Here is an 11,344-nt window from a genome sequence, read left to right on the forward strand (position 1 = left end):
TACGCGGTGGGGAGATAGGCAAAGACGGTGACTGGGTGGCTAGGGGACAGGGCAGTGGCGAGCCTGAAGCCACTGACAGCCTCGCCAACCGGCCGCGACCTTTGGCCGCACTTGGCTTCAGGCCGCGCTCCGCCCCGTCCCCACCCCGCACCAGTCCCGCCGCAGCGCCCTCCCATTGGCTTCCGCCCCGCCAGTCTCCCTACCTCGGCCAATGGGGTGGGCGCACGCCGGAAGTCGGAAGCCGGAAACACAGCGGCGGTAGCGGTGGCGCTTTCTGGGCAGCTGTCCTCTGGCGCCATGCGAGGCCTTGGGCCAGGGCTGACGGCGCGGCGCCTCCTCCCTCTGCGGCTCCCTCCACGGCCGCAGCGGCCGCCCGGACCCCGGCTGTCGAGCGGGACGGCAGCGGCGGGCGCCCTAGAGCGGGCCATGGACGAGCTGCTGCGCCGCTCCGTGCCCGCGATGCCCGCCTACGAGCTGCGCGAGAAGACTCCGGCGCCAGCCGAGAACCAGTGCGCGGACTTCGTGAGCTTCTACGGCGGCTTGGCCGAGGCTGCCGAGCGCGCCGAGCTGCTGGGCCGCCTGGCGGGGGGCTTCGGTGTGGACCACAGCCAAGTGATGGAGCAGAGCGCTGGCGTGCTCCAGTTGCACCAGCAGCCGCGGGAGACCGCCGTGCTGCTGCAGGCGGAGGACCGGCTCCGCTACGCCCTGGTGCCGCGCTACCGCGGCCTCTTCCATCACATCAGCAAGCTGGACGGCGGCGTGCGCTTCCTGGTGCAGCTGCGGGCCGACCTGCTCGAGGCGCAGGCCCTCAAGCTGGTGGAGGGGCCGCACGTCCGGGTAAGGCCCAGCCCGGGTCGCGCCCCCGCCGTGCGCTCTTGGTAGTCTTCCCAGTATAGTCCTCACCTGCTCCTCAAGCCCCAAACACTCCGCCTGCCCTGCCTGAAGCCCTGCACACCTCGTCATGAGTTACAGACCCCTGAACCCCGTCCCCTTCCCATACTTTCTGAGTCCTTAGCTCCTTCTAGTCATGTCTTGCTCCAGTCCTTACTATGTAGTGCTTACCAGAAAGGACACCCGCCTACCTTTAAGGTGACTGCCCTGTCTCGTTCATGGTTAGAGTGCTTCATAAAGTCTGTTTTTTTATTATTTTAGCTGGCAGACTTCATCTCTATGTAGTATACTTGAATGAATACCAAACTGGGCATCAGGCAGCCTTTCTGAAAACCCGGATGGTGTCAGCAAAAATAAGCCATCGTCCTAAGAAGTCCAGGGAAACAGCACAAAGATGACTGGAATTTGAGGTCGTCCCTTGTCTAGGAGCCTGGGTGCCTTCTGGACTTCGCTTTGCTGCAGAACTTTGGGCAGGCTTTTTACTTTCTTGAGAGCAGCCCTGAAACATGATTCTAAGTTGACTTCTTGAGGTAATCAGGTGCTCAGCACCGTGAGCTCATGTTAGATGCAAATACATACTTTCAGATTTAGATAATGATGACTTGAAAGATTGCCGATGGTTGAATATAGTCCTTTTATACTACTTGGTATTAAATGTGGTGAGACCACTAACTTGCTCTTTGAGTAAACGAATGATGTAAAAGTTTCAGGAAGTTCTGACATTCAGAATGTTATTGTGCAATTGGCTTTTAAAAAATTGAACAATTGAACGGTATGTCCTAATTCATGTAAGAACTCTTAACACTGGCATGATAGTTTTAGTGTTTATTGCCTCCCTCAGAGAGAGGTGATATGCATGTCCACGTTCACAGTAAAGGAAACACATTGAGATGGTATGACTTAACCAAGAATTTAGAGCAAAGAGATACCGTATTTCCCCATGTATAAGACGCACCCTTTTTCGAAAATTTAGGGGTCTAAAAACTGGGTGTGTCTTATACAGTGGTTGTAGATTTTTTTTTTATTTGCATTTCCTGCTTTTTTCACGCTTGTTTTTGGGCTCATACAACCACTGTATAAGACGCACCCAGTTTTTAGACCCCAAATTTTTCGAAAAAGGGTGCGTCTTATACAAGTCTTTTACATACAAATACGGTAATTCAAATCGACACTTCATATCCTCCTTATCATGAGTTATGATGTTATCAAAAACTTTCTTGGCTACTTAGCTTTAAATGTGCAAAAATTGGGTGTAGTTAAGGATGGGATTAATCTCAGTGATAATGGTGGCTATGATTTGATTTCTCGGGAAACTGGTTAATTTACAATACTAGTGTTACCTAGGGCCTCAGACCTTCACAGACTGAGAAGCTACCGTTGTTAATTCCACCAGCACCAGATCAGTCATGTGGTCTTACTGTGTTGAACTGATCATGTTCCTGGCTCAAGCCCAGTCTGATTCGTGTTCCACACACTGTGCATTCCCATCTGACTCCCCTCGAGGGAGGCTTGGGTACAGTCTGCCATCCAAGCAGGCTTTTTTTCTTGAAGCAGGAACCAGTACTTGATGATGATCCTTCTGGAACTTGATTCTAACTGCATAGGAGACTGGAGAATTAGGTAGAATGTTACCTGTCTCAGAATGAAATCATCCATCCATCCATCCATCTGACATGCAGCCAGCTGGTATTTATCTTGTATGAGGCATGCTCTAGGCTCTAGGGCAGCGGTTCTCAACCTGTGGGTCGCGACCCCTTAGGGGGTCGAACGACCCTTTCACAGGGGTCGCCGGGTACTCGTATGCGGGCGTATCTGCATGTGGGCCGGGGGACGGATAGAGGAGTGGTGTCTCCGTTCCTAAAACCATCGAAAATATGTGTTTTCCGATGGTCTTAGGCGACCCCTGTGAAAGGTTGAGAACCGCTGCTCTAGGGTCACTAGATCCAGGAGATTCCATTCTATATAGAATGGGAAGAGTTAGTAGCAGGCATGGTGGGTGCTAAGTGCTTTTCATGAACTTGCTCATTTCATCCTCAGCAAGCCATAGGGAACTGTTAACAGATAAGGTGATTTACACTTTTCAAGGTCAAGTACAGTGCCCAGAGCACAGAGCTGGTGGGAGTTGCAACTCAAGTCGTCAACTCGATGACTCCACAGTTGTATAGTTCATCACTACATCATGACTCTTGGAGTTGATTATTTAACTAGGTCTAAAATAGATTTGTTCTCTGAGAATTTTTGCCTTTTTCTATAAAATGGGGAGATGGGCAAGATAAAACAATCGAGTTAGTGGATGGCTTTGTTTTATTTAGTTTCAGTGAATGAGGAGTTCAGTATTCTCCAGTTGTGATTGTATTTATTTTTTCCAAGAATCTTATCAGCAATCCCAGTGTCCATCTTTCTTTAAAACCACAGGTCAGTCTTTACTCCCTTGTTGAAAAATCATCAAGCCTCTCGTGCCAGAAGGATCACATTTAGTGTCTTTCCTTTGGCATTTTGATGCACACTTGGGTGGCATTTCCAGCTTTACTCTCCATTACTTGCTCCTCTCCATAGACTCTCCTCTCTAGCCAACCAGGCTCTTGGATAGAAAGTCCCTGAACCCTGTGTGATTCCTGCTTGGGAGGCCTGGTAGAGTAAGGGCTACCTCCACCTCCAGCTCATTCACTCAGCTTTGCCAACCACTCTGGCTCCAAGTGGTCTCACCCGGTTTTGAGCTTCATGACGTGTTATTATCTGCCCCCCTCACTTGCATTTTATATATTAACCACAGAATTTAGTGTTTGAAATGTATTATCCCCCCCCCTCCCCCCCAACTAGATCAGCTCCTTAAAAACTTGGAACCTTGTCTTTAATTTCTTGCATAGCAAAATGATGAATGAAGCATTTTGGGTACCCCCACTGTAAGACAGAATCAGCATACCAATCGTTCCCATTTGTCTTGATGCCGGACGGCTCCACTCACAGAGTTCTGAGGCTGGAAGAAAGCCAAGAGGGCTTGGAGGTTTCTGCACAGCCGAGAGAGACATCATATCAGACATTTGGAGTGCCCCTGGCAGATTTCAGCGTGCATTGGCCCCGGGTGATTTCCAGTGTCCCATCCAGTTCCAAATCCTCTGATTCTCTGACACATTACTGAATATACCCCCTTGCTCTTGCCCACACGAGAAAACTTGGTTATTGTGCTGGTGAGAAGAAACATCGTGGCAGCTGAAAGCTATGACATTGAAACTTGACTTGTTAGGAGAGAGGAGCTTGCCCTGGGGAAACCCAGAGCTGCCAGCAGCACCAGGTCCTCAGACGTTCAGGGTTCCCTTGTTTTTTAACCCTGTCCACACACGAGGGAAAAAGACATTGCGCACCTACATGGAAAAAAGCCACATGGAACGAAGATATTTCTTAACAAAGGATAAATGTGATACCCTGACCTGTGCCACTGCATGGGGTCGGACGCATTGGGTGCAGAAGCCTTTTCTAGTTTCGATCATGCCACTTCCGTTTCTTTGTCTAGAAATCTCACCCTTCTCTCTACTGTGTCTGACTGTTAGTGGCTAAATCTGGTGAGTCTCTTTGCTCTCCATAGTTACATAAAACTTTTAAAAATCCCTATTATTGAAATCATTCAGAGAATAGTCCTTTTTATTTAATCCATAGAAATTGTCACTGCAATCCGATACTGTACCAGAATCAATTCATGTCCATCTTGATTCCCTTCTACCTCATTCTGTATTTTACATCCAAGTTAAAAGAGGCGATACAGCCAGAACTCTTTGTTTTGCACATGAAGTTTTAGGGCAGGAGCCTGTGAGGTTGGGGGCGTGGGGGGCTCCCTCCCTCCGCAGATGATGCAGATGTGAGCACCCCTTACTGTGTGCGCACAGCAGGCACCCTGTCACCCGTGGCCTGGCCCCTGCTGATTTGAGGACTTGCTAGGTAAAGTCAGGTGGACACACACTGGCTTAGTCGAGTAACCAGCAATTGGAGGCCAGAAAGAATGCTGATGTGGGGTCTCCTAAGGGACAGCGGGCAATAGTGGAGGAAGCGCTGGGTGTGGAAGGAAGAGGCTGGCTCCCAGCCCTGTCTTTGCCATTCGCTGGTTAAAGGCATGATTTTAAGTGATCTTAGCCAAGTCACTTAACTCCCTGGGCCAGTTGGCTCTGCACTGAGGTGAAAGGTTCAGCCAGTGGTGGGTGTGTGTGCTCAAGGTCAGCCTGCTTCTCTTCTAAGAAATGCCCTGAGGGATATGGTGGAGCTTTGGTAAAAGTCTGCTTATGGACGAGGGCACAATTTGTCAAGACGTTGGTCCCTGACCAAGGTGATAACTGGAAATACGGAAAGAATCCGAAGATTGAGGCTTCCATGTCAAGTGTGTGAAGACCAATTTGGCCTTGAGGCCTGGTGGGGGTGTACCTCTCCTAGGATATTTTAAATCAGCAAGGTTTCTTTTCTCCCATAGGGAGTCGTAAATCCTTTTAGATTGGAAGTTCAGAATCAGTCTCAAGTCTCTGCCTGGGAAGATAAAAGTGCTACATTGAAGAAAGTTTTTATAACCTGGCAAAGGTCAAATATCTGTTGTGTTTTTTGAGATGGCAGATCCCATATGTGAATGCCGTGTGCTGACACCTCCTAAACAAAATGCCCTGTGAATTTATAGGTGTGTCCAGCTCTGCTTATAGGTTTGGTGTGTGTGTGTGTGTGTGTGTGTGTGTGTGTGTGTTGGGGTGGGGGGTATGTGGGACTGTGTGTGCATTCTGTGTGTGTGGTTTATAAGCTTTTGTTTTTCTCCAGAGACATTCCCAAAGGCCCATTTGGGTTGAAGAGTTAGGTTTCTTACAGATAAAATCCCAATGAAACTGAACTGAACCCCATTATAGCAGAAGGCCTGAGCATTGTTCAGCGATTTGTGTGCACTAGAGGGAAGTTGGCATTTAGAAAATGAGAGGGTTTCTTTTTTTCTTCTTAAATTTTTTTAGCTGAGCCATCCTGCCACCTGTTGGCAGCTCAGCTCAAGCCGGGAATCGAACCAACTGAGCCACTCGGCCGGCCCAAGAGGGTTTCTTGATGGGCATTTTAAACATAGACGTGGTAAAAGGAGAGATGTGCGGGCCTTAACAGAAGCAGAGATGGAACCTAGCAGAAGGCGTTAAACGTGTGTCAAACGGCCGGCATCCCCACCGTTGCAGTGCCCAGCTGTGCTAGACACTGTTTTACAACCTCTTTTGGTGGCTTGTCTTGCTTTTAAGGTAGTATAGTGGTCTTTGTTGGTTCTAAATTCTGTGCTTAGCTAGACTAGAAAAGAACTTATTCATAGATAGGAAAGTGCGCCCTAGCCACGTGGTGGGTAGCAGCTGGCATGAGTTGGAATTGGAATTGTACCCAAAATATTGTAGCTTTAGTTCAGTGACCCTCACCGATTGCTTTCAGCTCCCTTCCCCAGCTCAGGGCTTCTGAGCAATGAGAAGTAACCATTCTTCACATACCCAAAATGGGGAGATCTTGATGGCCAGAAACTTCAGAAGAGAGTATGGGAGACAGCTTTTTCTCTGCTGAAAGGGAGGGTTGACTGGCCTTCTAAACTGTCATCCAGGAAAACTGGAATTAGCAGTACAGAAAAAACTGAAACCTAGCACTGACTTTGTTTGGCATCACCGCAATATTCCTAGCAGTTGTATCCCCGAGTCTTGGATTGTTGATAAATGATTACAGGATTAATGAGCAGAAAGCACAAGCGATTTGTTTCCCTCCTGTTCTCTGTGATCCAGAAACCTTGCTGCGTGGAGTGGTTAATTGCAGCCTGAACAGCTGTACCCGTGTCAGAACTAAGCAGTGGAGACTTGTAACCTTTAACCTAGATTCCCAGTTCTCATGTACCAGTGTTCCATTTTATAGTTGTCAATAGCCCAAAATAGAATGAAGAAACTTTTAGACAGAGCTTTCATCAGCGAAACCATTTCCTTCATAATTAATACTGAATTAATACTGAAACTAGCTATTTCTGGCTTTTTTCTGTTATGAGTGTAGTAGAGATGCCAGTATGTCTTACATGGAACTTGGCTGATCCATTGCTAACCATTCAGTGCAGAGGTTTCTAACGCGGGGTCCATGAACCCCTGGAAATGATCCACAGATGTGTTTCAAAGAGTCCATGAACCCCAGGAGATTGTATGCAAAATGTAATATGTTTGCATTTTTCTGGGGCGAGGATCCTGGTTTTTGGCACATATTCAAGAGGCTGTGAGGCCCCCAGGAAGATTAAGAAGTAGTTCAGTGCCGTAAGTACAGTGTTCTAAGGAGCCAGTCTGTATTGCACAGCAACTGACACCTCCTGTCCTCCCTTCCTGCCACTTCCTAATCACCATTCCCCAGTTTTTCTCTTTTTCATTTAATGTCAGTCTGTTCGGCCATCTTCCACATGGATGGCCCAGGTGAATGCTGTGGGAACCAGAGGAATGAATCCGAAATGACCTCTGCCTTTACAAAGCTCAGAGCCCAGTAAATGAGACTAGATTACACAATCAGTGGAGAGGTCAAAGGAATTGCAAAGGGCATCTGGTCCAGCCTCCTGTGGAGTGCTTAAATCCCTTTTAAAACAGCTTCACCCATTTCTTGTCAGCCCTGTGCTCGGTCACATCCCATGGGGAGGTTCACACTGTCCCAAGATGACTTCTTTGGACAGCCCCAGCTTTTCCAAAGCTCGTCTTTACATTAAGTTCGGTCCAGGTCTGACTGCTTGTGTCTTCCCCCAGTTGGCCCTAGATTTACCCGCCTCCCCTCGCCGCTCACTGCTGTTACATGCACATGTCATACAGCAGGCTAACCTGAGATGGCTCTGCTGATCTCGTTTCCTCATGCACACCTTGTTCTAGTCTTCCTGAAAGGTTTTGGTGCAAGTGTATCTTTGATGGTAAAGTTGACTCATAATTTTTGGAAATAGATCAGATATAAATAACTGAAATTAGAATAATTTCATCAAATCTAAATGCATTGATTTTCAGAGACACTATTATTTTATGTTCCACTGAGAAAAAAAATGCTACCAGTTAAACTGTGACCTGCCATCATTTGAAAGATGCATCCTGACTTCAGAGGTGTTGAACTATGAAAATACGCATCTCAGAGTTGACAAATTCCGGTCAGTGGGGCCAGTGCTTGCTTCTCTTAGGAAAGAGGAATGATGTTTTGGCATATCAAAACCTGTTCCTGAGGGGATGAGGACTTAAGCTCCCTGCTGCCTGTACAGGCATTGTTATAGTAACTATATTTTCAGTGGTGTTCACGAGACGGTGAATGAATTGGAATATATTATTTGATTTGGGAAACTTAGTGCAGATTGAATACTCCCATTCAGGTATCTTACAGATTGAAGGAGTAAAGTCTAAATGGAGAGCCGCATTCAGTCTAACTTGGCTGAGATAAGAGGAGTTCAGTAGAGCGGCCTCAGAAAAGGCCATCGGAGAGTTCATCCTCTTGCACAGTCTCCTTTGGTGTCGCGTTTTGGTGTTTTAATTCACTGTGCTGGCGACGATGCAGAGACGGGCTTGATCTCTTCTCCTGGGAAGGCTGACACTTTCTCTTCTCCTTTTCAGGAAATGAATGGAGTGCTGAAAGGCATGCTCTCAGAATGGTTTTCTTCAGGGTTCCTGAACCTGGAACGGGTGACCTGGCATTCGTCCTGTGAGGTGCTTCAGAAAGTCAGCGAGTGAGTGTTCAGGTCTTCACATTTCTTGTATTTCAGCTGAAAGCCAGTCTCTAGCCACATGCACATCTTGTTCCAAGCCTTTTAAAACCAAAACACAGTACTCACGATGCTCTGGCTGTCCTAGCGGACGTCGCGGTTGTGGAGGAGGAAAGGGCATGGCTACAACCGATCAGCCGGCAAACCTCTACGCAAGGTCTCCCTATGTCCTCATATTTAAAGCACGTGGGCCCCCTTTTTCCCAAGACCCCATTATCAGAGTTGTATGAATTCACTGGACCAGGCGTTTTCATGTAGTAATCCAAACGGCATCTATCTCATCTAGTTGTTAAAATCTCTCCCTTGGATAAAATGTCTGAATTAACTCTATCAATACATAATTCCAGTGAGTCCCAGACACAAGGAAATGCAGGCTAGTGTGTCACAGCAATTCCTACAGACAGGAGACGCTCTTAACCACCCCTTCGCATTCCATGTGGCCTTACAGAAGCTAAGGGTTGGAAAATGCTATACTCTGTGAAGCGTGACAGACTGGAGGGGCCGATGGTGCCTGCCGCTGTTTCATGTGTTGAAAACAAAATAGTGGTTGGATGAGATTGTAGCCAAATGGAACCGAGAGCTGTGTGTTTGCAACATTGACTTCAAACTGCAGAGATTCCAAGGAAATAAAAGACATAAAATGTTCACCAAGAGAGCGTCTGGTTAGGTTTCTGCATTCAGATCTTCTGCATAACTGCTTCCCAATGGCCTCGCAAACTAATCTTAAGACCAGGTATTAAAAATTAGAGCACAATTTTGGGTGTAAAAATGGTCATTAACTACAGTTCCTCTCAGTCAGTGCTATCTCATGTTAAAATGATTTTCTTTGAATTTTCCTGAAGCGTTGATTGAAGCTGTATTTAAAGAATTTATTTGACGTTAGTGACTAATACAAATCAGAATCAGCAATGGTGAATTAGCCTGTAAATTGTACGTTTGTCCTAACTCTTTATAACCTTCTCGTCAGGTCTGAGGCTGTGCATCCTGTGAAAAATTGGATGGATATGAAGCGACGCGTTGGCCCTTACAGAAGATGTTACTTCTTCTCTCACTGCACCACCCCGGGGGAGCCCCTGGTGGTTCTGCACGTGGCCTTGACCAGTGAGATCTCCAGCAACATCCAGGTACCTGCCGACGCTCAGGACAAGGCGGGCGTCCCGCAGAGTCCCTCAGGCGTTTCTAAACTTGCTTTTATCCCCTTTCAAAAAATAAACCGCTGTAGGCGTTTGTGGATTTTTGAATTGGCTGGATGAACTCTCCAGATTTGTAGCTACAGCATGTAGGTGTGTAGTGTGTAGACAGTTGGGAAATGAGGAGAGCTTGCACCCGCGTCTGCTGACTGAGTTGAGACCTGGTCGAAGTCTATCACAGAACATTGTTGTGAGGCATAAAAGCGCTGTGGGGGGAGAAGAGATGGAAGGGCTCAGGGTTCCACTTTTCAGCATTTGTAAAGTGCCGACGGGCAGTTTTCCAAGACCGAACAGTAGTCTCTGTGCTTGATGCCTGACGCAGGCCCGGAGCGCTGCCCAGTGAGTGGAGGTGACGGGAGCCGCGTTTGGTGGGTGCTGCCTGCGGCAAGCTTGGCTTCTCCTTAAGGAGTTGGCGAGAACGCAGGCGCATGGGGGCAGAAGGAGAACCGGCGCGGGGACTGGGACTAGGACAGCAGACCTCAGTGACGGTAAAGACAGGTGAGGGGAAGCAAGACACCTGGGGCACCGCGGGTCTGCTCAGACCAGGAGGCGCAGTGGGCGAGGGCTTTGGGATGGGAATAGCCTGGAGAGGTGATAGCAGGTCACAGGACGGGCGTGCTGGGCAGCATTCCTAGTATCTGGAGGTTGAGACATCGAGCGGGCAAATGAGCAGATGTTCTCAGTCACCGGGAGAAATCCCTCACGGTTTCTGTTTGCAGGAGCCTGCACGCGCTCGCACTAGAGGTGATTACAGTTTCTCTGAGGACAGTTTGGTGATAGCTATTAAAATGTAAAACATGCATTCCTTTGTCCTAAAAATTTCACTCAGGAATTTATCCTGGGAAGGTCCTCAGACCTAAGCGTGCAGGCAGTTGCTCATTGCAGCATTGTCCACAGTTTTGGAAGGCTGGAAATGATAACCTAACTGCCCATCAGTAGAGGACAAATCAGTTAAAGAAATGATGGCCTATACATCTGGTCCATCCTCACATGTGTTGGATTTCTATGAATGTATTTAAGTATTGATTTATTTTATGTTTTTGACATGGAGACCCAACCCTGACATACTATTGCATAAAAAAATCAGGAGACAGAATATCATGAATAGTGTGGTATTATTTACAATATCAATAATGTCGATGGAGTGTTTGCTCTGCGCCTGCCAGCCGCAGAGCACATTCCGTGCATTACTGCTGAGAGCACCCTGTGTGTTAGGTGTTAGCATTACGATTGTCCTCGTTTCAGACATAAGGAAACTGAGGCTTAGGGGAGCGTCAGTGACTTACCCACGATGATGAAATAAGTGAGACCTGGATGCCCACGCAGCCCCCATCCTACCCTGAGGGCAGCTGCCTTCCCAGTGTGGAGAACTGAGCATCTGCGCATGTGAGAGAATGTGTGCGTACACAGTGTGTGTGTGTGTGTGTAAGTCAGCGGTTCTCAACCTTCCTAATGCCGTGACCCCTTAATACACTTCCTCATGTTGTGGTGACCCCCAACCATAAAATTATTTTCGTTGCTACTCTAT

At 47.8% G+C, this 11,344-nt stretch overlaps 1 protein-coding gene across 1 annotated transcript in view; it reads left to right on the forward strand.

Annotated features, from left to right (window-relative positions):
- Positions 1-233: 233 nt before the first annotated feature.
- Positions 234-11,344, forward strand: part of MLYCD (malonyl-CoA decarboxylase) — a 15,610-nt gene continuing 4,499 nt past the window's right edge. The window contains exons 1-3 of the mRNA XM_019634939.1: positions 234-837; positions 8,478-8,590; positions 9,594-9,790. Of these exons, the coding sequence (XP_019490484.1) occupies positions 298-837; positions 8,478-8,590; positions 9,594-9,790 (850 nt within the window). The 5' untranslated portion in view covers positions 234-297. The remainder of the gene's footprint in view (positions 838-8,477; positions 8,591-9,593; positions 9,791-11,344) is intronic.

This window comes from Hipposideros armiger, unplaced genomic scaffold (assembly GCF_001890085.2).
Source record: "Hipposideros armiger isolate ML-2016 unplaced genomic scaffold, ASM189008v1 scaffold_19, whole genome shotgun sequence".
NCBI classification, from domain to species: Eukaryota; Metazoa; Chordata; class Mammalia; order Chiroptera; family Hipposideridae; genus Hipposideros; species Hipposideros armiger.